Below are 26,884 nucleotides of genomic sequence, written 5' to 3' on the forward strand. Positions count from 1 at the left end.
AACTAGGCTCAGTCAAAAAAGTCAAGGTAGCTGGCTGGCCTTCATTTGCTATCTGCGATCAGAAAGGCTTAAGTAGTCCAGGGCTCACTTAAGAGTCAGCTGGAAGAAAAAGGAAGAGAAGGAGATAGAAAAGTGCTGCAGAGGAAGTGGTAGAACGTCCGCATTTAGTGTGACCTGTTCTGTCAGGTGATTATTTTAGGGGGAGGGGACATGAAAAAAAAAAGTTAAGTAAAATGTCCTTATAAAGACAAAATCTATTTCTTTCCTGGCTGATGATTTGTCACTCTAGTCACTTCCTGCCTTGTGACCACACACCCGGGCTTGACAAAGCTGTACTGCAGTTCAGAAAGAAGGGGGTTTCTGGTCACACACCAGGACGAACAAGGAGTTCTTCTACAAGGTAAATTTTGTTCATATCCTTTTGTCCTTTGTAACTGCTTGTGAGGTTGTTGGGCTGTTTCTGGGGATTGTGGCTTCGGCCTGAGCACCTGTCGCCTGAGTCCTCTGTGTACCCTGCCTCCTGAACTGCTCAGGAAGTCTGCAGCCACATTGTGTGGTGCCCAGGATGGGGACCATTAGCTCTTTGAATTGGGCTCTTCTCAAAGTTTATCTGCAGTTTATCACTGCCCCCAAACTATGAGGGTTTTTTTTCTCCCCTTTTAAAACCAAACCATGTTCTGATTTATATCCATTGCTTTATTTCAGGAAGGCTATTTACTGTGATTTTATCTACTTTAAAACATTTTCAGGAAAGTGCATATTGATCATTTGGATTGCACTGCTCATTAGCCTAATGGGGTAGGTTAATTTTAGCTCCTGTGGTTCTGTTTTTCTAAAACAAACAAACAAAAAAAAACCTTCTTTATGATACTTTAGTGGCTATATTAACATCTCAGGTCGTATGTTACCAAATGTGATACAAGTTATTTGAATGATTTTTGGCAACAAGGGTTTTTTAATGGGTGTGCTTAATAACCACACAGAATTAGAGGTCTTCTTCTCTCCCTTTATTCTCTAAAAATAAAAGCAATTTGTGTTGCTAAATTATACTGTTTTTGTCAACTAGTCTGAATTATTTGTTAATATTTATGGCTATACAAATGAACACTCAGTGAGATTCTGGAGCAAAGCCTTCTATAGATTACAATAGATTATTCTTATACAGTTGATTTGGGATATTCATTCCAGAAACTTCACTGAAGCATGGATATTTTGCATTTTGTAGCATCAGCTTTTATTTGTCAGTATCAAATAAACCTAAGAACCTTTGACAGATGATAAACATAAAAGTTATAGAGACTGGAAATGGATGCATTAATCAGCATACTTATCAAAACCCAATGTCTCTTAATCGAGTATTCCTAACTTGTTTTCCATAATTACTCCCTCAGGGCAACTTTTTAAAAAAACTCTCTGTAAATAGAATGGAATTTACCATTTACTTATAAATGTGAAATTCTGGTTACATCACAAAATGTGACCATAAATATCATTTTGTACATCTCATCTGAGTCGTAGTAAACTAGAAAAAAATGTGGGATTGCCAGAAGTTGAAACCTCAGAAAAGATTAAGCACTATGCTGTCTTATTGTAACTAAAAAGAAGAAGAAGAATATAAACTAGGACATAAAGAATGTCAGCACTTTTTTTTATATTTGAGGAAGGAATATAAAAAATTTAATTCAAATCAAGTTTATATTGCCAAAGCATCAAGCTGGTTTGCTATAAGGTATCTCTTCTTTTTCATTCCCTCTCACCCCGGTAAAGTAAGGAAAGGGCGAATCAGCTACATCTTTTGCCTTTTGAAGAAACTGCTATGGTAGAATGGACAAGAGTTTGGGAGGAGATTTCATTAGCAATCCTAGGGATGTTTTTCTCTGCAGCATTTAAAATTTTTATCTTCTTTGAAAATTATGCCTTGAAACAATCATTAATGAGAGAAACAATTTCAGTGTTTTAACTTCGTTTATAATTCTATCTCTGAACCCTCTGTGGAAGGGAAAGTCAACAAGCAAAGTCTCATTAAAATGTGTGCATTGATGTTAGGACAGGAAAAGGACCTCTGTGGGCACCCAAATCTCTGGATGCTCCAGACCTTTCTATAAAATGGCATGGTTATTTGCATAAAACCTACACACATCCTCCTGTGTGATTTAAATCATCTCTAGATTGCTTATGATACCTAATGCATTGTAAATGCTATGTAAATAGTTGCTATATTGTATTATCTAGGCAGCAGTGATAAGAAAAAAAATCTGCACATGTTCAATACAGATGCAAGTTCTTTTTAGAAGACTTGCCATCTGAAGTTGGTGAAATCCGTGGATGCAGTACCCATGAATGTGGAGGGCTGACCGTAATAGTAATCCTTGATATTTATAAGGCCTTAGTGTGTGCATCTGCTCTTGGTGTATGACCTTGTTGAATCTTCTCAACTACCTTTTTAGAGATGAGGAATGGGCTTAGCTCTTAAAGGAGCTGGCCCCAGGTCACTGTTGGACAGTGGCCAGGATTTCGAGCTCTGGGCTCCCTATATCAGTTCCCAGAGCCTCTCTTCATTGCAGCATGCTTACTCCAGGTGTAGAGGAGTACAGACTTTCATTACTGAAACTGACCATAGAGGTCTTGGCACTTGGTTCTGAGAGGTAGGGAGGGAGAAAGAGGAGACAGAAACAGAGAAAGAGAAGGTATTTATAAGAAATCCAGAAACATTTTCATTTTTATAAATAGATATCATTGCAGATTTCATATCATAATAGAACAAAGAAGTATCTTATTAATGAACAACTCTACTAAAAAATTTTGTGCCTTCACAAACTTGCCTTAACCCACTTCCCCAACCTTATTTCTTGTCACTTCCTTCTGCTGTGGCCCTCCCCTCCCCCCCCCCGTGTGCCTACCCACATTCAGCACCAGACCACAAGCCACTGGAAAGTTCTATACTCTTTCACTCCTTTTCACTCCAACTGTTTCTTTAATTGCTTTTTCCACCTTTATCAGTAACATTTCTGATCATTTTTCAAGGCTCACTTCCAGAAACATACCCCTTCAGTGGTCTTCCCTGTTGTCTCTACCCATCCCCCATCCCCCAACTAATGGGTGTGTGTGCGTGTGAGTTTGCTTGGTACGTTTATCTTAGTGTAAGTATAACATTCTCTCTGTCTCCTGGCACAGTGTAGGTGCTAATGATATTTATTGAAATGAACATTTGTCACAAGTACTTTTTATCAGCTTGTTACGTATGCATGGAAGTCTTTGATTTGACTTCTAACTACTGAGCTCCCACAGTGATTGCTATGATGGAAGACACAGCTGTCATTGAATGAGTTTTGTCTAACATGCTTCATCTTTGCCAAAGCACTATTCTACTTCCTAGCCTCAAGGCATCAAATGGACTTTGAGCTCAAGAGTTTTAAGAATTTATAAAATAGGGCTGGTGGTATAGTTTGGTGGTAGAGCTCATGTTCTAGCATGTACAAAGCTATGGGTTTGAGACAAAAGAAAGAAAAAAGAGAAATAAAGAGGAGAAAATTTAAAAGAATTATACAGTACCTTGGCATACAGGAAAAATTATAACCTCATCGTTTTAGTGTAAATAGTTTTATTAAGCTAAAAATTAGCTAGTCTTACAAAAATTACGTATCCAGTAATAGGCTTTGATGACAAACAGCACAAGAACAAATATCAATAATTTCTACTTAGTCTCTTTGGGTTATCTTTAAAAACTTCTTAAGGCAACTTCTTGTTTTTGTCTAACATGCTTCACCTTTGCCAAAGCTCAAGGCATCAAATGGACACTGAGCTCAAGAAATTTAAGAAAGAATACAGGAGTGTACAAGAGTACAGGAGAGACGGAAAACACACTTTAAAATCAGGTTGGGTAAAATAAAGTTAAGAAATGTGCTCAGAAGATTATATTTATGAAGAGCCAGAAGATTATGAAGTCAGATTATAAAGGTGGTGGACTTTAAGACTAATAGCAGATTTTATAGCAGAGTGACATCATTTGGATTAATTTGTCTCTCTAGAGTTGTTGGGTTTTTTTGTTTTTTGTTTTTGATGGGGAAGGGGGTAGTTCTGGTAGTTTCCCAGCTCACAAATATCCAGTGAAATTATACCATTCTGAGCACTACAGAAATTAAACTTAGAATTAGGGTTCATCAAAATATAAAAATAATCAGTGTCACAAATTTGAAGAGTTTCACATATTTTGCCGGATGGAAATGTACTTCTTAAATCAAAAGCATCGATGCTTCTTTGTGTTTACATTTTAAAATCCCAATGTTCCCTCCTGATTAGATGTTTGTCTCTTTGGGGATCCCCCTCCAGTTAGCATCTCCTTGTCCCTTTCCTCAGTTCCCTTCTGATTCCACTTCCTGTCTCATACCAGAGACTCTTCCCGTTGTTTTGGTTTGTCAATTTCAACTATTACATTAGTCTTCCCAGCAATTGCATAATCACTTCATCTTGTAAAATACTGTAAGCAACAGGTGGGAGAGGAGTTTCAATTTATTGCCCAAATAATAACAGCTCATACTTACCTCGATACCTGCTTTGAGTTGGGCATTTTTTCTAAGTGCTTTAACCATGTTAGTTACACTTCCAGCCCTTTCTATTTTTTATTTTGAGACAGGGTCACCAGAAGTTGCTGAGGCTGGCCTTGAACTTGTAATCTTCCTGCTTCAACCTGCTGAGTTGCTGGGGTTACAGACGTGCACCGCCACACCCGACTTATTTAATTTTCTACAGTTGAGTCAATGTGGTATCACCTATTGAATTCTAGGGCCACCTTCTGGAATAAACAGGCAGTAAACCATGATGCTTATGTGGGCCAAACTCCTCAAGTTGAGTTCAGATAGTCATAATGTCCCCAAAGAAGTGCATCCATATGTCATTGCTTCTATGAGACAGACTATTCTGGATTGGCAGCAGTAGCAGGAGGAGCACCAACAGCAACACCACTTGGTAATTCAATGCACTTGACTGAATATTTGAGTTTTACTAACTTGTAGGCCTTGATGTGTCATGAAACATGACTTCCACTCTCAAAGGCTTTAAAAGGATCTTTTTTTTTTTTTTTTTTTTTTTTTTAGAGAGAGTGAGAGAGGAGAGAGAGAGAGAGAGAGAGAGAGAGAGAGAGAGAATTTTTAATATTTATTCTTTAGTTCTCGGCAGACACAACATCTTTGTTGGTATGTGGTGCTGAGGATCGAACCCGGGCTGCACGCACGCCAGGCAAGCACGCTACCGCTGAGCCACATCCCCAGCCCTAAAAGGATCTTCATCCTTGAAGTTTAGCATAATTTTAGTCAAATGGCATTTACATTTTCTAGTCTGTTGTGACCCCTAGTCATGAATAAATCAAACAGTTTTTCATTTATACCCAAGTACACCTATCTGTCATTGCACAGTAAATGGCCAAATATAAGTGTTCTAAAAACTGAAAGAATAAAAGGTCATTTTAATTGTGAGTGGAAGAATAGAGATAAAAAGTGACCCACATACTGAGTTAAAATAAAGTTTTGCTCAACTTCAGAGCCAGGGCGGTGTCAGTCCCACTTACAAGCTACACAGACTATTTCTCAAATATGGTCAGTTGTTTTTCTGGCGGAAGGAAGAGCTAAGCTGTTAAATTGAGGAACTAGCAAAGCCACAGTTCTGTGGTTGCAGCATTGATTCTTGTTTTAGTCTACTGCTGGTTATATGGACAGATGGACAAGTGTCATTCTCTCTCTCTCTCTCTCTCTCTCTCTCTCTCTCTCTCTCTCACACACACACACACACACACACACACACACCCCTTCCTTTTTACTCTTTTTTTTTACATTTATACATCCCATTGCTGAGCTAAAGTGGAAAAGAGATTACATTCCCCACAGCAGACACCGCAAGATACCAATTTTGGCAGGCAGATGAATTAGGCATGTGAATTGCTATCTTCCAGATAATTTGTTTTCCTTTTTACTCTGGTTACACTTTCTAGAGGGAAGTGAATTAATGAAATAATGACTTGCATTTAAATAATACTCTGCATTTTGGTCCCTGATCACTAAAAGTTAGTAGTGGTTTCTAAAATTTATCCAAGCTGTGAATGCAAATGTGTGAAGAGCTGCATAAATGTATTTGTGTAAATTTGCATGTTTTTCTCTGTTTGCCATCCTCAGACAAAATTTAGGATTAGAAGCGTGTTTTCATTAACCTCAGTTGGAACACTGTAAAATAGAGATTTCTTTTTTGTTGTTGTTTGTTTGATACCAGAGATTGAACCCAGTAGCACTTAACCACTGAGCCATATCCTTAGCCCTTTTAATTTTTTATTTTGACACAGGGTGTCCCAAAGTTGCCTAGGGCCTCACTAATTTGCTAAGACTGTCTTTGAACTCCTGCCTTAGCTTTCCAAGCTGCTGGAATTACAGGCATGTGCCACCATACCCGAAAAAATATAGTTTTTTAAAAAAAATTTAATTAGTTGTAGATGAACATACAGTATTTTTATTTATTTTTATGTGGTGCTGAGGATTGAATCCAGTGCCTCACACATTCGAGGCAAGCACTTTACCACTGAGCTACAGCCCAAGCCCCAAAATATAGGTTTTTTGTGTCTCCTTGACATCGTTGGCTCATGCAGGCTGAACACCCTAATCCCCAAACCTGAAATCTGAAATGCTCTGAAGTTCAAAACTTTTTAAAATACTAACATAATGCTCAAAAATTGGGGGCTTTGGGAGCATTTGTGATTTCAGATATTTGAATTAGGTTCTTTGCAAATATTCCAGAATCTGAAAAACTATAAAATCTGAACAATTTCTAATCCCAAACATTTTGTTTAAATGATTCTCATTTCCCTTCACCAGAAGGACCAGTTTGAAGAAGGAAAATGGGCTATAAATTCCTTATGGAGAAGACTAGGTAATGAACACAAAAAGAAAGTAAGGGAAAAAAATGAACATGTATGTATTTTGCCTTGTTGAGTATCCTTTCTTCATCTTAAAAATGCACATTGACCCTTCTACACCATTTCCAATGGTTTATAAACATTTTTTTGAAATTTCTCCATTCGAAAGATGGAATATGATGGGCACCTCGAAGGCCCTTTTTAGATCTTTCCCCTCCCTAGTTGTCTTTCACATTGACTTTTCATCAGAATATCACTAATTCTGTTTCTTACCTGTGACCACCGAAAACCACAGCTGTGACAGTTCTCCTGACTGGTGATGACCGCATGATTTTCCTCCCTGACCCCTACCCTCCTGCACTTTCAATTTCTTGATTCTCCCTCCAATACTGTATGAACGTCAGCTTTTTAAAAGTACACGTTTTTTTAAAAACGTATGCTTTTTACAGGTTTTAAAAGCTGAGGGTCTGCAGTTCCTATGCATGAAAGGAACAGATGTAGTATAAAGTGAAGCAAATGGAGTCAGATCTGGATTCATATGCCGGTCTTTTTCAGACGTGGAGACTAAGCAAGACTCTTGAACTTTTGAGACTCAGATTTCTTATCTGTGAAATGAGGCAACTACTCACTACTCACTGGGTGTGTCCTTGGTCCATTTTCCCACGTCCTCAGCCTGTGTGTCCACCTATTACATTTGCTGGTTGTTATGCCAAGCATTTGAAATATGTTGTTCTTTTCTTTCCACAAATAGTTATCTATGTAAAGTTGGTATCATTATCTTCTTGTCACAGATGACCAAACAGGTTCCTGGAGGGTTAAGACTTGTCTAAGGTCACACAGAGTCAGTAACTGGCAGAGTTAAGATTCACTCCTTGCCTCTTTTCCATTTTATGTGCGCAGTTTCTTAAAAGTGCAAATCATGTCTATTTAAACTGCATTGTATCCTCTGACTTACCCACTAGATGCCTCCTGATGATACATCTGAATATTCCTTTCCACAATTGAGTATTGGATGATTGTTCCTAAGGCTGCATTTCTGTTAGCAAGAGATCCCATCTTTACCTTTGATGGGGCTTCTGGCATACCAAACATGTTTGAAAAACAAACAAATGCTTGAAGATTTTAAAATAACCAATTATGAAGGTATTTGAATAGGCTGTTTAGCCACTTAAGTCTTTTTTGTCATTGAAAATTTTGACAGGAAAAATGCTGTAGTATATCTCACTGTGAATTGGTACTGGTAAATATTTGCCAACCAACTGTGACTTTAAAAAAGAAAAATCAAGGTAGCCATGCATGCTGGTGTATACCTGTAATCCCAGAAGCGTGGGAGGCTGAGGCAGGAGGATCACGAGTTCTAATCCAGCCTCAGCAATTTATCAAGGCCCTAGGTAATTTAGCAAGATCCTGTCTAAAATTAAAAAAAAAAAATGGGGGGCATTGCTAGGGATGTGGCTCAGTAATTAAGCACTCCTGAGTTCAATCCCCAGTACAAAAAAAAAAAAAAACAACTTTAAAAAGTCAAGTATATTCCATCAATTTAATATAAATTTCCTGCCTTAATTTATCTGTAGCTCCTGCCTCCTCCCCACCAAAGTGAGCTTGTTATTTGAGATTCTAAAGGAACATCCCCAAGGAGCCTATTGAAAATGAGATTACACATTATTAAGAATCTGTTAGAAGCGAACCAGACTCAATGGCGCATGCATGTACTCCCAGAGACTCGGGAGGCTAAGGCAGGAGGATTGCAAGTTCCAGGCAGCCTGGGCAACTTAGGGACACCTGTCTCAAAATAAAAAGCAAAAAGGGCTGTGAGTGTGGCTCAGTGGTAGAGCACCCAGTTCAATCCCCAGTACTCACCCTCAACACAAATAAGTAGAAGCTTCTGTTTCCCATTGCTAATATACCAAGGTGCATTCTACATTGTCTATTTTTTCAGCTCAGACTTTACAATGGATAAAAATGCCTGGAGACTTAGGGAGTGGAAGAGCAGGTAGAAGTGAAGCACAGGGTAGCAGAACCAGTTCCTGAGCACTGGTGCCCCTGAGGGGGAGGTACGGCACTGCCCTTCACCGCAGATACCCAAAGACTGCTTTGCTTCTCATGACTCAAGATGGATGTGGCTGGGATTTTCTTAAAATTGCTGTACATTTTTTCACCCTGGCCCCACTTCCTCAACTGCTAAAAGGTACTTTCCACTGTCAGTGTCTCAAGCAAGGCTGAGCCTAGAACCCTTTAACCAATGAACATGACATCAACTAATACCCATGCTGTTGGCTTCTGGTATCATGTACCAGTTCCGCCATGTCTGTGGGAGCTTCCTGGGCTCTGGATGAGAAATATGGTAGAAGAACCAGAACAGCCAGGCCAAGAACTTTTGGAGATAGAACATGGGCATGAAATCTAGATTTACAGTCACCCCGCCCCCACATAATACGTGCACAATTAAGTGTGATTTTCAGGTGGTGACTCTACTATACCATATAATTCATAGTGGAAATTGAAGTTCTTCCCCAGGAAAGTTTTGTAAAAGTTCTGTTCTCTGAAATTTTAATTTTACTTGTACTCTTACTTCCCTCCCTCTCTTCCTCATTCCCTGCTCCTTCCCTTTCTTCCATAAACCATGCAAGTTTTTTTTTTTTTAGGTTTGTTTGTTTTTTAAACTTTAGATCCTTAAGATGCTAAGTGACGTGTTTTTCTCTTGACTTGACTGAACCAAACTACCATCCTGGTGGCTCTACTTATCTTTGTGGACAAGCTACTGACTCACTGTGAGACTTTGGGGAGTAACTTCACTCCCTAGGGCCCCATTTTCCCATCTCTAACATCTCCAGTTCCCTCTTGACTTTGCCAGTGACATAAGGAGGAAGCAAGGTACACAGAAACCAAAGTGGCTCTAGACAGGATCCTGCTGATGTCTGCTTCCTATCTCCTGCACGGGTGCAGTGAACAAAGCCCGAGAGGCACTGGCACCCCCAGCCGCCTCTGCTGGAGTTCTGCCTCCTGCCTCCCTGGCTTCAGCCTCACCCAACCTGCAACTGTCTCTCCTTGCTTTTTAGAGCGATTTCTTCTGCCTGGAATACCCCTTTCCATTGTGTCTACTGGGAAAACTCTTACTGATTTCCTAAGATGCAGCTTAATGGTCGGCATCCATCGCTTTCTCTGGAAAGCTTTTCTCTCCTTCTCCTTCCCTTCCCATCCCAGGCATAATTAAGTGCTTCCTTCTCTTGCGCTCCTAGAGCACCCCAATGCAGGTGTCTTTAAAGCACTCACGATAGATAATGTTGTCTTTCATTTGTGTGAACATTTTGTTTTACTAGACTGTGTGCCCGCCCCTCAAGGCCAAGGAGTCTTTGCTCTTCCTCTTTGTATTTTCAGTACCTAGAACAAGGCAAGTGCTTTATGAGACAGGAGTGGATGACTGAGGTGTGAAGGTCAAGAGGACCCTGGTTTCCCCCAGAGTGAGGTGGCACACAACAGACAAACTCAAAAGCCTGGTGGTGACCTGGCTCTTCTTAACACTCCCTTTAAGATGTTGAGGAACTAAAGAGACATCTAGAACTTTTTAAAGGAGCTCTGGTCCCAAGTAATCAGTAACTCTAATTAATATGAGGACTTTTAGAAAATCCTTTTGTGTAACCCAGGAGAAAGGCAGAACTTTGAGATAAAGGAATGCAATGGCCAGGAATCATAGCTCAGTGGTAAGCACCTAACCACCATTCAGACCTCGGTGATAGAGATGGATCTAGTGGCCAGAGGCACTAGGAAAGGCAGAAGTATGTGACCCAGTTATTTACCCTCAGTTCCTTCATCTATAAAGTGGAAATAATAACAAGACTTCATAGGACTGTGGCAAGAATTAAACGTGATGATGATGCATAGAAAACATTTAGCACGGAGAAATCACTCAGCAAACATCAGCTGCTATCACTGTCATCCAGCTGCTCTTCTCATTTGTCCCTTAGCTATTGTTTTCACTGACTCCAAATAGATAGGTTTTCTATGGAGAGAAGATGGATTAATAATTCCCCATACATAAAGAAGAAAGCTGATTGATCTTCCAGCAGTCTCCCACTTATCTATTAAAATCCATTTTACACCATTTAAGCAGAATGCCTGCTTAAGAAATTCCTAAGAACAGAGATTGATTTCTTCTGGTTTTGGAAGCCAGGAGGTCTAAGGGTAAGGAGCCACAGCCTTCTTGCTTCATTATTCCATGACAGAAGGAAGAGAGCACAAGCAAGAGAGGGCAGGAAGGCCCAACTCGCTTTCACAAGCAATGCAGTCCTACCATACAGCAGCAGGAGATTCATCAGGGCTTTGCCTAAGCACCTCCCAGCAGGCCCCACCTGTCAACACGGTTGCACTGGGGATCAGGTTTCCAATACGTGAATTTGGAACACATATTCAAACCATAGTACTAGGTCATAGTCCACAGGAGAGCTATTCTTACCTCTCCTGGTAGATCTAAAAAGCCCCCTGTATTCCAGTGATCAAGGTCTCTCCCCGACATAACAGGTGCCATTTCTCATCTTTGTATTCTCAACATCTAACACAAGATCAGACATATAATATATATTTGGCAGATGTCTGCTGAAGGAGTAAATATACAAATGTATGGATTTGCTTAGTGGCAGACATCTAGCATTATGGGAAGATGGATTTCATGGTCCAGGGAATGATATGCAAATAACATTCAGATGAGACTCTACCTCTACATTGAATGACTCTTTTATTCCTTTTTTTTCATATAAGCAGTTCATATTGGAATAACTTTAGAGTAAAAAAAAAAGTTACAAAGATAGTATACAGAATCCCCTGATACCTGCAACCCAATTTATTACTACTCCAAATAAATAGATTTTCTGTTAAAATTTTTTGTTGTTGTTCTTATTGTTTTTTTCCTAATTGCCTTCCCCCAAAATTTATTGATTTTTTATCATGGACAACATAATGTTTTGAAGTATGTATTCATTGTAGAATGGTTAATCCAGGTAATGGACAAATGCATTACCTCACATAGTTAACATTTTGGTGGGGAGAACACTTTATATTCATTCTCCCAGCATTTTTCAGGAATATAATATATCATTATTACAGTACTCACCAGGCTGTACAACAGACCTCTTGAACTCTTCCTGCTGTCTCCCAGTAATATTGTACCCACTGGCCATTCCCCCACCAACCACCACCATTCTACTGTCAACTTCAATAAGATAACTTAAACATAATGTGCTTCAAGTTCATCTATATTCTTACAATTGATAGAATTTTTTCTCTCTAATTTGTACTGGGGATTAAATCCAGGGGTGCTGTACATCCTCGACCCTTTTTATTTCTATTATGAGACAGGGTTTCACTTAGTTGCCAAGGCTGGTCTTGAACTTGCCATCCTCTTGCAATCTACCTTCTGAGTTGCTGGTATTAGAGCTGTGTGCCAACTGCATCTGGCAAATTCCTTTTTTTTTTAAGAAAAAAAGACTGAATATTCCATTGTGTTTATGCCTTATGCCACATTTTCTTTATCTGTTCATCAGTTGATGAATACTTAGGTTGTTTCCATTTCTTGGAGTGTGTATGTCTCAACATACTAATTTCATGTACTTTGGATATACACACAGTAGTGGGATTGTTGTATTCTATATTAGTTCTACTTTTAACTTTTATAGGAATCCCCATAGTGTTTTCCATAATGTCTATACTATGACTTTGTTACTCTTGTGTTCATTATTTAAGGAAGTTGGAATTGACTCAGAAGATAGCCAAGAAAACCAAAAAAAAAAAAAAAAAAAGATTTGGAAAATGATCCCTTAAAACAAAAACAAAAACCCTGATGGCAATCCCCAGGGCAGGTGATGAAATTTTTATGAATTGAACAGCTCCTATAATTCCCTCTGAGAATAGTCCCAAGAATGAGGGAGTTTTAATCGTATCAGAAAAGATTTAGGTTTCAAGGTAGGGATATGAGACACCAGCGAGTCTGTAGAGCTTCCTTATTTGGCTATTTTTAAGAAAGGAGCAGATGACTCTCTTTCTGGGACAGTTTGTGCACTGTCTTGCCTAGATACTAGGAGTGAACTGGATCAGCACATCCTAAACTGTGAGGTGACATCTCAGAAAACAGGTTGCCACATACTGTTAGGAAAATTGCTCTGGGCCGAACAGCTGAGCCTTGTGCTAAGTGCTGCGGGCCCCCACCTGGGTCCTTGAGGAGGATGCACCTGGACAGAGCCTTCTGTGCTGTGCTGCTGAGGAAAGAGCAGGAACAGAGCCTCACCCCTAGGAGCCAGGATGGGAGGGAGTCTGGAGGGGGCTGGGAGGGGCCCCTCCCCCTGTTCACTTCCCCTAAAGATACCTTGGGGCCACAGCCACAGTTGCTAAGGGCATGTGCACCTATTTCTAGGATCATTTGCAATAATCCCTAACCTGACTCTTATTGGTCAGCTACTGAATAAGTTTTTGGAACTTTTAAGGTGGAAGGGACTTCTCTCTGTATATGGATGAAGGAACCGGGCAGAGAGAACAAGATGGAGCCTGAAGTTACATAGACAGGTCACAGCCTAGATCTCCTGACGGCCAAGAGCAGCACTTTACTCCCTGCTAGTTATTTTCATTTGGGTCTGTTTGGAGGTCTTCAGTGTATTAATTTCCCAATATCTTTATTACAGATGCTGATTTAGACATTTGATATTTTCAATAAGCTTCTGTGGGATTATCTCATTTAGTCTTTTTTTCTTCTATTCATAGATATTTCTTTTTTTGCTTCATTTTTTAAAAAATCTTGAGAAGATTTTTCATTGTATTAACCATTTTGCAATAAATTACCTATAATCTACATGTTGCATTTGAAACTTGACATTGAGCTGTGGGCTTCATGAGACCGCAGTCTCTGTGTCCTGCCTGTTTGTAACCTCTCACTCCCATCAACCTTAGCAATTGGTTAACCATAACATTAACCATAACCATTTTCACATAGACACATAGGTGAAGTAAAAGGAGGTGTGAATGACTTTAAATATTGAGGCAATTGTGCAATAGTGAATAACCAGCTAGTCTTCGATAACATTCAACTCTTTGAAAAGTTGTATTTGGAATACCCTGAGTTTTCAGTAAAGTATGGATCTTAAAGTCTTGGTGGTGAAATGTGAAATGAAGGGTAGCCGTGGATTTTAAAGATTGTACCAGAAGTATCGTCCTTTGTAGCCTGGCAGCTAAGAGAGCAGGACTAAGACACAGAGGTGTCCCCACACCCCAGTTTGGAGTATCCTCTCTGCTTGAGGAAGTGGGTTTGGGCAACTTGGCAGAAAACAGAGGTCTCAGGAGTATGCTGAGGAGAGGAGGCAAGGAGGGGAGAACCTCTCAGTTACTGACAGAGCTGGGCTCCTGGTGCTATCTCTACATAGCTTCAGAAGCCCCCTAGTTGAGTGTGCAAACAACAGAGGCTTCCAGAGCAATGTCAGGATAATCAAGTTTGGAGTAACCTGGCCTGCTGGCTTCCTCTGAGTGTTTGCATGGCCTGAGAGTGTCAGAGGAGAGCCACTGGATCTGTCCTGTGAATGGCCTTTCCCAGCCCTCCTCTCTGTGGCCTTTGCATCAGAGACTACAGAGATAAGAATTCTGTACCCTGGAGCAGCCCTTGGGAGAATCAGTGTATTTGCAGGAAGAGAAAAAGACAAATGGGGAGGAGATTTTAACTTGATAAAAGGATCCATAAAAGTCTCCTTAAGTGGCCATCTGTGTTAGAGGCCATTTATAATTATTTGATTTCTGAAAGTCATTTTAAAATGTATTTTCAGAATCATCCTTTGTGTAAAAGTTAATCAGACCTGTTCCACAGAGAAATGGTATCCCAAATACATATTGCAAATTACTACATTCTCAAAGTTAGACCCATTAAGGTGGTCTATTTTGTAAAATGCCAGGTGGTGGGGTACAGGATTGATTAAAAGCAAAGTTTTTTCCTTATATAGTTTCATCATAACCGCTTTTAAAAAAAAAATGAGTATTTTATTTTCTTTTAGAATCTTCCATCTTTATTTTCCATTTGCTTAGTCTCCATACACTACCACAATACTCTAGATTGTTCTAGATGACATGTTTTGGATAACTCTTAGTTTCCTTGAGGTGTCTGGAAATTGTATAACCTCCCCATTGTATGTGCACTGAAATTACTGAGGTAGGCTAGGAATTTGAGTCCTGAGTATCCAGTTTTACTTTAATTGCTGAGTTCAGTTGCAAGAAAAGTGGGGCACATTCAAAAGAGTCCCTTGGTGATGTGATGCCAGGTTACAGATGCCCTCTGATTCCAGCAGGTTACATAATTGGGTATCATGATTCCGAGTCACAACACCAACTAGCACAGTTGCTACCATCTTTCAGAAACGATTGTGGCCCATGAGCATCTCGCTGTGGCCAGGCCACCTTCCCGCTGTTTCTGCTTCTTTTATGATCAGTTCCAGAACTCAAAACATTCCATTCACATTTGTGCATTTACTTTAGAAGATGTATTTTCTTTTGCAGATTCTTCAGCACTGTGGTCAGTAGTAAACTCTACAAATGGTTTCTGAATGGAGACTTCAGGGAACTGAGTCAAGTACTTTCATGATAGTATTCTCAGAAATTCCCTTTTATGACTGCTCTGGGAAATACCGGCTATCTTTAAACAGAGATTCAAATCTCACTGACTTAAAAGAATGAAGAGAATTTGTGGCTTTTGTATCTTGGGAGAGTTATTTGATTGTCTTAAGATTTTTAAAATAATCCTATAAATTTAAATAAATGAACAGCCAGTAGTATCTTGGCCCAAATGTCTTGGGATTCTACGACTATTGATTTAATAAATTTAAGAGTTCACAGAAAAACTAGCAGCTAGACGTGACCTAGATGAATGATTTGTCTTCTTAGATTTATGACTTGGGCAGTGATTCAGAAACAAAGTTCCAAAACTTACTCCTGATTTGCAAAGACCTTCAAATGGTTCCTGGCAGGGCATACTTAGATGATGCTGTCATTAAAAAGGGCTGGGATCTGGGGTGTAGTTCAGTGATAGAGCACATGCTTAGCATATGTAAGGTCCTAGGCTCAATCCCCAGCACCAAAAATAAAATAAAATAAGGTCATGGTCAATGCAGGGGCAGTAAAGCAGAACTAATGAAAAGCATTCATTCATCCTCTGAGAGACACATGTCTTCTTCAGCTCCTTTTTTTAGTCTCCAAATCCCTCCTCATGCCCCATTACTGCTGCCAGTATTTGCAAAACTGAAAACCTCACCAGATATCCTTATGAACCTTACCAACATAATCGTAACCCATACCCTCAAACATGCATGAGTTCAAATGGGTATGTTTTTGCCAGGCAAACACAGAGACCATGTCTATTATTCTAAGCTCAGCAACATCCTTTTAGTAATGCTCTGATCTGGCTGGCAGTAGTGCCTCCCTGTAATCCCAGCATCTTGGGAGTCTGAGGCAGGAGGATTGAGAGTGTAAACGCAGCCTCAGCAAAAGCAAGGCTCTACGCAACTCAGTAAGACCCTGTCTCTAAATAAAATACAAAATTGGGCTGGGATGTGGCTCAGTGGTTGAGTGCTCCTGAGTTCAATCGCTGGTACTTGCCCCCGACACCCCCCAAAAAGAAATGCCCTGATCTGCATGTTTTTATGCTAATTATGTCCTCTTCCTTAACCTTTGTTTTGGGAAAATGCTGTCATTTTGTACACTCATTCAATTATTTAAAGGGTCCTATCCTTAGTTCTGGACTTCAGTGGCCCTCTCACTGGTAGCACCATCTTCTTCCTACTCCATTCATCAATAACTGCATTTATAAACCCAGATCAAATTATACACATTGTCTGGGGGTTTATAATCATGTATGAGGTTAAGGCTTTTCAACTCATTGCACCTTCAGTTTTCTTAGCTATAAAATTAGAGGGCTGTAATAAATTATTTCTGAGGTTCTTTCTGTCTCTACAAATTAGGTTGTGTTTCCAGAACCTCCTGCTCACTGTGAGGATGAAAGAGACTGTCCACATGTCTGTTCGGGTCTAGCAGAAGCAAACACTGTCTCCACCATTTCCGCCGTTGACCATTCCTTCTGTAGTTCATGCACAGCTCAACCCTCTTCCCTCTTGCTTTAGCTATTGAATTGCTGAAAACTTTGGGTTTCTTAAAATTTGAAAACATTCTCATTATTTGGCTTCCCCAAGTTAAATCTCTTAGGAAAATATTGTCGCAGATGCTAAGGTTTTTGTTCTTGATCTATGTGCTGTGTTTTTAAAAGTCACTGGTTTTAAAATGACCTTTCTTTTTTTCCGTCTGAAGTCTGGTATGTGAATGGCCATGTGATTTTTACAGTGAAATATTTTCTCTAATTTCTCAGTATACCATGGTCTTTTTTTGTACCAGGATTGAACACAGAGGCACTTAACCACTGAGCCACACCCAGCCCTTTTTATTTTTCATTTTGAGACTGGGTCTCAGTAAATTGCTTACAGCCTCACTAAATTGCTGAAGCTGGCTTAGAACCTGTGATCCTCTACCTCAGCCTCCCAAGCTGCAGGAATTATAGGTGTGTGCCATCACACCCTGCATACCATGATCTTTCCATATATTTTTTAAAGATTTATTTTATTCAACACTGTAATTCTTTTGTTTCTTCCCTGGCCCTGTTTTAACACTAAAACAAGCAGCCTTGTTCCCTGCCTGTCCTTATATTTCTCACTGATCTCTTTCACTGCTCTAAAATCTTACACTCTTAAGTCAAAGAATAGGACCAGGTTTGGATTTGGAGATCCTGTTTATCCTCCTTACTTTTAGCATTGTTTCTTGCTTTTAGGGCAGCTTACTGGGTCAGCATAGACACACCCCACTTGAAACAAAGAACAGGGCTTGGTTTATAGTAAGCATTCATAAATTGTGTGCTAACTGCATGAATTTGTCTCATAATCCCATAAACACTCATGAATTGAGAGGAATTAAGATGCTTAAAAATAAGAAGGGCCAGCCAGCTGTAGGGCTGTAGACCAGATTTTAGCACCAGGCCTTGCTACAGTAAGGGGAGGAAGAGCCTGTTATTCATGCACATGTAAGGAGAACCAAGCCAAGTCGGTTAGGACCATTAGTACAGGATACAAAGTTACATATTAATTTCTTTTTATTTTTTAAATTTGATACCTGTGATTGAACCCAGGGGCACTTAACCATTGAACCACATCTCCAGCCCTTTTTAATATTTTGTTTAGAAAAAGAGTCTTGCTGAGTTGGTTAGGGCCTCACTAAGTTGCTGAGGCTGACCTTGAACTCACAATCCTCCTGATCTGCCACTGTGCCCAGCTTATATATTAATTTCTAAAAACAGAACCCTTGATCTTTCTAACACATGTAAGCATGAGTTTTGTTGGCTAGATTTTGTGGAAGATTTTCAATCTTCCATGGGCCTATGTGAATTCTAGATGCTTATGAATGAATGAGTGAATGAATGAGTTGTCAAGAGTCTAACCAGAATCTGAAGGTGTGGGGTTGAGTAGGCAGCCTGGGGGGCGGGGGAAAGGAGATTTCAGAACTGGAGTCTGGACTGCTCCCCTCCTACCTGTATGGTCTGAGATATGCATCTTAACTTTTTTTCTGAGCTTCTATTTCCTGCTCAATAAAATGAAATATACAAATCCAAGCCATTAGCCTACATAGAGGGACATTACAAGAAACGTAAAACTGTGTTTACTGAATTCCACAGAGCCATTTTGTTAATGCCTGAGTGAAGATTGTACTATTAGACCTGGGTTCTGCTATCCTAAGAAAATCAATTGGTTTGTCTTCTATAAATGGGGTGAGCTGTATAACTGGTGATAACTGCATTTACTCCCAGAGAACCCAGGCTCGATTTTCAGCACAACTTCCAGCAAGTTGAGCAAGGTCTTGGGCGTGCATTTTCAGTATCATACTTCCTCTGGCTCTCATATTTCACCTAGGCTTACTTTCCCATTCACCAGTTACAGCACATAATTGGTTTCATATAATTGGATTTGGATATGTTTTGTAAATTGGTTCAAATTATTATTTTTTTTGGAGAAAGATGTAGAGAAAAGAAAGAAAGAGAAAGGGAGAGGAGGAAGGAGTCAGAAAAAGAGAAAGAAAAGGGAGAGGGAGAAAAGAGAAAGTAGGGAGGAAGGAAGAGAGGGAGGGAAGAAGAAAAGTCAGTCAGTTTGTGTCTCTTGGGAGTTACTGTGATGTGAGGATGAGATGGATTTGTTTGTATAATTAAGCCCTCAATAGTTTCTGTCTTCCTTCAGCAAACCCAATGGACCAATACCTTCTTAGATGTATAAGACAAATAAAACAATAAAATTTTTTATTAAAAACAAAGCTGGATTCTAAAATGAATTGAAATATAGCAACATAATTCTGTGACTTTCCAAATCCTGCGCCCTGGAGTTCCCACAGATGAATAAGATGACAAGGAGAGAAGAGATGCCAGATGCCATGCAGGGGAGTTTTTCAACCAAAGATTCTTCTTCTTTTTTTTTTTTTTGGTGGTGGTGGTGCAGGTGTTCACATGTAAGGTTTATGTTAACAAAGGGTTACTTGGGGAAACAAAAGTTTGAAAGCACTGACATTTTTCCCTGGCAATTGGTGGACAATGGATGTGGATCTGCAAAATTGTGTGTGATTCAATTTGACCTATAGATTTCAGTGTTAAGACAGTTTCCCTTTTCTGTGTGGCTGTTGATTGTCCTTGAGAACAAGTACAAGGTTGTAGAATGATGTGAAAATATAAAAAGGGAAATTAATTGGAAAAATACCATCATCAATCTAAAATATTTTGGTGAAAAAAAATGATATATGTATCCATGCTCAGTGTTACATGCCTGTTATCCCAGCAACTTGGGAGGCTGAGGCAGGATGGCAAGTTTGAGGTCAGCCTGGGCAACTTAGTGAGACAATGTCTCAAATTAAAAAGGGCTGAAGATGTAGCTCAGTGGTAGAGCACCCCTGGGTTTAACCCCTGGTACCACACCCTACCCCAAAAATTGATATATTTACTAAAATGTTCAAAATATAATTATATTTAGAAATACTGTATCCTCCACACTTCAACTCCACTTATATCCTCCCCACCAGGAAATCCTGTAAGCTTCAGTAGAACTCCTATTGAAACATACTGGTGTATGTGTGGATTACCAAGGAGTTTGAAGAACATAATCCATCTTTTGTTTCGTTCTCTCTCCAGCCCCTAGAGGGCAGCAGTGATGCACAGCGAATGGGAAATTGCTCAAACACCAACCAGCATGTTTTTCAGCAAGACCAGCTTTTCTGAGAAAGTGCCTCCGATTCCCTTATATGAATTATTAGAGGGTCAGCTTCCTTTTTTTTCAGTCTCCAAAGACGTAGAGAACTTTGATTGACCCCTTTCAAATTTATAAAATGTAATTTTCATCTTCTCCAAACATATTCATTTTAAGTATGATTGCAACGATAACTCTAAAAAGACATTTACATGTGGCTCAGCAGTAGAGTGCTTGCCTAGCATGTGCTAGGCTCTGGGTTCAATTCTCAGCACCACATAAAAATAAATAGAGGGTATTGTGTCCAACTACAACTAAAAAATATTTTAAAAAAAGACATTTACATAAAAATTACACATTTTAGTTATATATTTCTGTGTAACAAACCACTCCAAAATGTTGTGATTTGTCATCTCTCTCTATTCTACTGGTTAACTGAGCGCCGCTGGGCAGTTCTGTTTTTTTGTGATGCTGGCTGGGACCGTGATCTTCTGAGAGCTCAAATGGGCAGAGGTCCATGGTGGCCACATCAGGGAGCTCAGCAAGCAGAACACGTGGTTCTTTTCTGCTGGTTCCTTTATGTGCCTTGAACATCTCACAGCATCAAGGGGGAGTGTCCCAGGATTGAGCATTCCAAAAGGAAGGAAGCTGGAGTTTCCTGGCATAGACATTGCTTCTACCATCTTCCAACAGTCAAAACAATCACAAGATCAGCCCAGATTCGAGGGAAGGGAAATAAACTCTATCTCTGGATGTGAGGAGACGATTTCCACAGGGAAGGGAGAAATTGTTGGGGGCTGTCCTTGGACACCACCACAGGGAGGGTTGAGAGGAAGCCTGTTTTTGACTTACATTTTGGAAAGTCAGAAGGAAATCATAGGCAATGCAGAAGAGCACTTCTTTATCTAGTAAATGGGATTTGCTTCTGAACATGGTACAAAATTGAGGGTACACAAAAGTCATTCCTATGTTCTTCTCCTCCCCAGAGCTGTTACATAAAGTAGTGAAAAAATGGCCAGAGGATCGGTATCCGATGAGGAAATGATGGAGCTCAGAGAAGCTTTTGCCAAAATTGGTGAGTAGACCTGGTACCTTAGTTGCACAGCTCTTTTCTCTATTGAGTAGCTCTGGGTGATGAAACGGTGACATGGGCCAAACAGCAGCAGTGACAGGGAACCAGTAGGGTTGGTTAAAGGAAACTTAATTTTAAAAGATTTGCTTCAAGGAAATCAGTTCTTTCTGTATCAAAACATGGAAGAGTGACTTTTTGACCCGTAGCTTTTGTCTGGAATTAGTCCCTATGGGTCATCCTTTCTGTCTTGTCTGTTTTCATTGGTTTCCTGTGACACATTTTCTCTTACTTTTTATCACTAAACCTATGGTTTACTTAAGAGTTTCCAGAGAGTTCCTTCAGATTCTGTTGCCAGAGCCTCTGTTTTGAAATTCTGACTCTTTAACTGTGAATGTTGAAAGTGATGCCAAAGCCCATATATAGTAGCAACATGCCTCTTGTGACATTGTGACTCTTGAGGGTCAGGACCCAACCTTGAATGCCACCCCCCCCCCAATTCTCTCACTTCCTCTTATTCTTCTCTACCTCTAAAGACTGTGCTTGAACGTCCCTCAAACTTCACTGTGCTGTTTGCATTACAGACACTGATGGCAATGGGTACATCAGCTGCAATGAGTTGAATGACTTGTTTAAGGCTGCCTGCTTGCCTCTGCCTGGGTACAGGGTAAGAGAAATTGCAGAAAACCTGATGGCTACTGGCGATCTGGACAAAGATGGGAAGATCAGCTTTGATGAATTTATCAAGGTGAGTATGATGTAGAACACAAGGAGATACATTTGGAACTTGGAACTTTAATTCAGTTAAAAAAAAAATCCAGAAAGACATTCCTACCCTCCTTGCTTCATCATGATGTGTTCTTTCTTTTGTGATTTTCTTCACCACTGCTTGGGTTTCTAAAGATACATTATACCTTTGCAGGTTTTCCATGGCCTAAAAAGCACGGATGTTGCCAAGACCTTTAGAAAAGCAATCAATAAGAAGGAAGGGATTTGTGCCATCGGTGGTACCTCAGAGCAGTCTAGTGTTGGCACCCAACATTCCTACTCAGGTAGGCTGTGCTAATGGGTGGGGACCTTAGATGGGGAGGGTGTTGGGATGATGCAAGAGCTGAAGATTGAGGGAGAAGGAAATGTGTGGAAAGAGTCCAGCACTTCTGGGGTTATAGATTCTAAACTTGATTTTCAAACCTAAGGGGTGAATGCAAACATGACTTCATGGTCTACCACCTGTTTTCCTGGGTGTAAGTGGGCCAGGTACAGGAGCAGTCATGGCTCCAGGAAACGTCCAATACTAAGTGATCTCTTCAACATTTAAAAAATGCTTTATAGGTTACCAGAATTCCTTTGTAAACCTTTCGGACAAAATTAGCTACTTGAGCTTTTGTCTTGAACATAATGATTATTCTTAAGGCCAGTTGAGTGGTCAAAACTTTATGTTTTCATTGATTTGAAAGAAAGTTGTTTATTTGTTCTGAAAGCTGCCATCCAGCAGCTTTAATGGAAACTTCTAATAGCCAAAAAAAAAAAAAAAAGGTAGAGATATCCAATATTTCCCAAACAGAGCTCTTTAGAACATCAATTGGTCTTAACAATACATTTGTGGTTAAACATTGCCCATAGTTGCTAAGACAGAGTTGTTTCACCTTTTATTTTTAAGTACAAGAATTTTTCAGAGCCTTTGCTATTGTCAGATGGGCATTATGAATCTGCAAGACCGGGATTCACTGGGCAGTGTTCCCCAAACATTCGTGATTCCAAGAGACACTTGGTTTTTTTTTTTTTTTTTTTGCAGGTGCAAAAATAATTTATTGTAAATGTTTTCAAAGTCATCCTCCATTAAAATACTTCATTATATTCCAAAAAGTACAATTACACTAAAAGATTCACTTTTGACATGTAAAAAGTAAAGAGGAAGAAGAAAAATTCACTAATTTAAGGAACTATCCTTATAATGAAACAATGAGTTATAATACATGGAGACACTTGCTTTTAATGACACACGATTTGGGAAGTTCATAGTATAAGTACATAGTATAAGGCATAACTTGAGGTTTTACTAAAACTTCCAAGATCAACTCATAGCAGCTTTGCTGATAGGAAGGAAAGATTAGATTTCATGTCATAGCAGTTTACTATAATAGCACAAAGAAAAGTCACTTCACAAAGAAGAAATATGATCTGTCAACAAATATATGAAAAAACTGTTCCACGCCTCTAGCAATTAGAGAAATGCAAATTAAAACTATACTTAGATTTCATCTCACTCCAGTCAGAATAGCAATTATCAAGAATACAAGCAATAATAAATGTTGGCAAGGACATGGGGAAAAAAGTGCACTCATACATTTTGGGTAGGACTGCAAACTGGTGCAACCACTCTGGTGCAACCACAGAGAAAACTTGGAATGGATCCACCATTTGACCCAGTTATCCCACTCCTGGGTTTATACCCAAAGGACTTAAAATCAGCATACTATAGTGACATGGCCACATCAGTGTTTATAGAGCTCAATTCACAATAGCTAAACTATGGAACCAACCTAAGTGCCCTTCAACAGATGAATGGATAAAGAAAATGTGGTACATATACACAATGAAATATTACTCATCCATAAAAAATGAAATTATCACATTTGCCAGTAAATGGATGAAACTGGAGAATATCTTGCTAAATTAAATGAGCCAATCCCAAAGAATCAAAGGCTGAATGTTTTCTCTGATATGCAAATGCTAATTTCACAATAAGGGGTGGGAGTTGAGGAAGAATAGAAGTACTTTGGATTAGAAAAAGGGAAATGCAGGGAAGGGAGGAAAGAGGGGGCTAGGAATAGGAAAGCTAGTAGATGAATTGGATATTACTATCCCATGTGCATATATGACCACATGACAGTGCAGTTCTACATCATGTACAACCAGACAATCCATATATGTATAATATATCAAAATATCAAAATATGTTCTACTATCATGTTTAATTGGAACAAATTTAAAAAACAAAGAAGCTCAGAGATACTGTTCACGATTGTCCAGCATTTAAATTAGCAGGGCTACAAGCAGAACCCCAAGTTTTATCCTATAAGAATTAGACTGTGTTTAAATTATACCTATATATCTATACTTAAATTATACCTATATAAATATTTTTATTATTTTAATGCATTTACATATACATAAATACATGTATATATTTGTTTCTAAATATGTATGCATGTTTTATTTTGTTCTAAATCTGCTTGCTATATGTTTTATAATTGGAGTGAACATAGGTTCTGTTCCAAGCAATTGGAGATTTTTAAATGTCAACAAATATAAGACAATAAGATAATGAACTGAGTAACCTTGTAATGTCCCTCCTGAGCAGGAGAATCTGATATCCATGTGGATAATCTGATTTATATCACATCTTCACATTGCAAATAAGTCATTTTAATATTTTACTTGTAGAGGAAGAAAAGTATGCGTTTGTCAACTGGATAAACAAAGCCCTAGAAAATGATCCCGATTGTCGCCACGTCATCCCGATGAATCCAAACACCAATGATCTCTTTAGTGCTGTTGGGGACGGCATTGTCCTTTGGTAAATAAACTTCCTCTTGGTTTCCAAAGAATTGCCCATTTTCTGGAATGTCACAATTAAAAGTGTTTATCTTGGGCCACTTCCTTTGGTGCTCAGCTGCGATGGGTATACTTTTATGGACTTTTTAATTTGACTGGATCCAGGAGAGCAAATGAATTTCAGAAGCAATTTATAATGAAAAAAAAAACAACTCTATTTCTTGGATGGAGAGGAAGGATGCTTAGCTCTCTATATAGAGAGAGCTAAGCATAAACAGAGGGCAAGGGGAGGGGAGAGACAGGCAAGGGGAAAGGTGGCTATTTTTAGAATATGTGCCATTTTATTTCAACTGAGCATGGCCTAATGTGAGAGCAGATAGTCTTAAGAATAGCAGGAAGGTAATGGAAACAATCCAATACACATTGTATTCCTTAAGCAAAGAGGCTTTTAAGTGGTATACACAAATACTCAGATACACAGGGCACCTGGGAAAGGGGGATGTATTCTCTCCACAAGAGAGCTCTGAACACGGTGGTCAGTTCAGGATGGGTATTTGAGGGTGGGGTACTAGAATCCAGGGTCTTATGCATGCTAGGCAAACACTTGACTACTGAGCTACATCCCTAGCCCTTTATTTTATTTTGAGACAGGGTCTTACTAAGTTTCTGAGAACAGCCTCAAACTTTGGGATCCTCCTGCCTCAGCCTTCCGAGCAGCTGGGATTACAGGCATGTGCCACCATGCCCAGCTAAGATGGTGTCTTTGAAACTGCCTCTGTAGCTCTCAGCAGCTGCTCTGTCATTGCAGGCTGAGTGTTAATGAGTGGCTGGAGGTAACTCATTATGTGGTGAGCTCAGGAGGGATGGAAAGGATGGGTGGGCAAGACCCTGAGCCTCTCTCCTGTGCTTCACCCAAAGCAATTGTGCTTTGGGTATTTTATTAGATTTTATCATGAGATTAAATTTTAAGGATTCCACTGCTAAAAGTGAAATTTTTAAAAAAAGTTTTAAATCCTAGCTTGCAGGATCAAGTCTGCCTTCTTAGGTTGGCACCCAAGGCACCCCATGGCATTCCTTCACTCTCCTACTTTACCTCCCCAGCCCCCAGGGCGTATGGGTAACCAGCCCAGGGTCGGGGCTGCACAGGCAACTGAATGAATGACTAAGGAAATCAGCAGACATGCCCTGTGGGTCCCCCACCCCAAGCACCCAGCTTGTAACCTATAACTACGCTTTGCCTTCCATTTTCCTTTTAAGAGCGCCCTTTCCTGGCCCCTCCTCCTGTGCAAATCCATAGGCCATGGCATTTTCTGGCCTATCCCATCCCCCAGTGATTTCTTCCTTTACTGAAAGAGGACATATTACTTATAATACTTTGGGAACTATTAAAATGTTCTGCTTTTAGAGTATTATGCAACTTTTCATATCCGTACATTTTGTCTCTCTGTAATTGGACTAAAAGCTTTTAAAGGAAAGAGAATCTTGTTTTTGTCAGTCACTCCCCTTCACTATCTCCCAGAGCTTCACTTGTTTACTACTAGATTTTCATTTCTGAAATGATGCGTTAGGAATATGTTTCACTTAATTTGTAGTATAGAACCTTTTATTTAAATATACATATACATAAGCATGCCCACACACACTCAACATATATTTGTGTGTGTATATATATATATATATATATATATATATATAATATATTATTATTCCATGTTATGGAAATATATCACTAAAAATAGCTACACATACAAAAACCACTAGTTGCTTAAAAATTGTAGGAAAAGCTGGGCGTGGTGGCACAGGCCTTTAATCCCAGCAACTCAGGAGGCTGAGGCAGGAGGATTGTGAGTTCAAAGACAGCCTCAGGAACTTAGTGAGGCCCTAAGCAAAACAGCAAGACCCTGTCTCTAAATAAATTATAAAAAAGGGCTGGGGATGTGGCTTAGTAATTAAGCACCCCTAGGTTTAATCCCCAGTGCCAAAAGAAAAAATTGTAGGAAAATATGTTAATGCTGATTTCTCATTAAGAAAGAAATAGTCATAGTTGCTTTTACCACTTTTTAAAATCCGTGGTATTGTTCC

General features: G+C 39.5%; 1 protein-coding gene across 1 annotated transcript in view; it reads left to right on the forward strand.

Annotated features, from left to right (window-relative positions):
* The first annotated feature begins 352 nt into the window (after nucleotides 1-352).
* The window catches only part of Lcp1 (lymphocyte cytosolic protein 1), a 53,453-nt gene continuing 26,921 nt past the window's right edge, over nucleotides 353-26,884 (forward strand). Inside the window, exons 1-5 of the mRNA XM_026381042.2 lie at nucleotides 353-400; nucleotides 21,162-21,250; nucleotides 21,829-21,992; nucleotides 22,167-22,296; nucleotides 24,692-24,824. Coding sequence (XP_026236827.1) covers nucleotides 21,187-21,250; nucleotides 21,829-21,992; nucleotides 22,167-22,296; nucleotides 24,692-24,824 — 491 coding nt within the window. The 5' untranslated portion in view covers nucleotides 353-400; nucleotides 21,162-21,186. The remainder of the gene's footprint in view (nucleotides 401-21,161; nucleotides 21,251-21,828; nucleotides 21,993-22,166; nucleotides 22,297-24,691; nucleotides 24,825-26,884) is intronic.

Source organism: Urocitellus parryii, chromosome 2 (assembly GCF_045843805.1).
Source record: "Urocitellus parryii isolate mUroPar1 chromosome 2, mUroPar1.hap1, whole genome shotgun sequence".
In the NCBI taxonomy this organism is placed as follows: domain Eukaryota; kingdom Metazoa; phylum Chordata; class Mammalia; order Rodentia; family Sciuridae; genus Urocitellus; species Urocitellus parryii.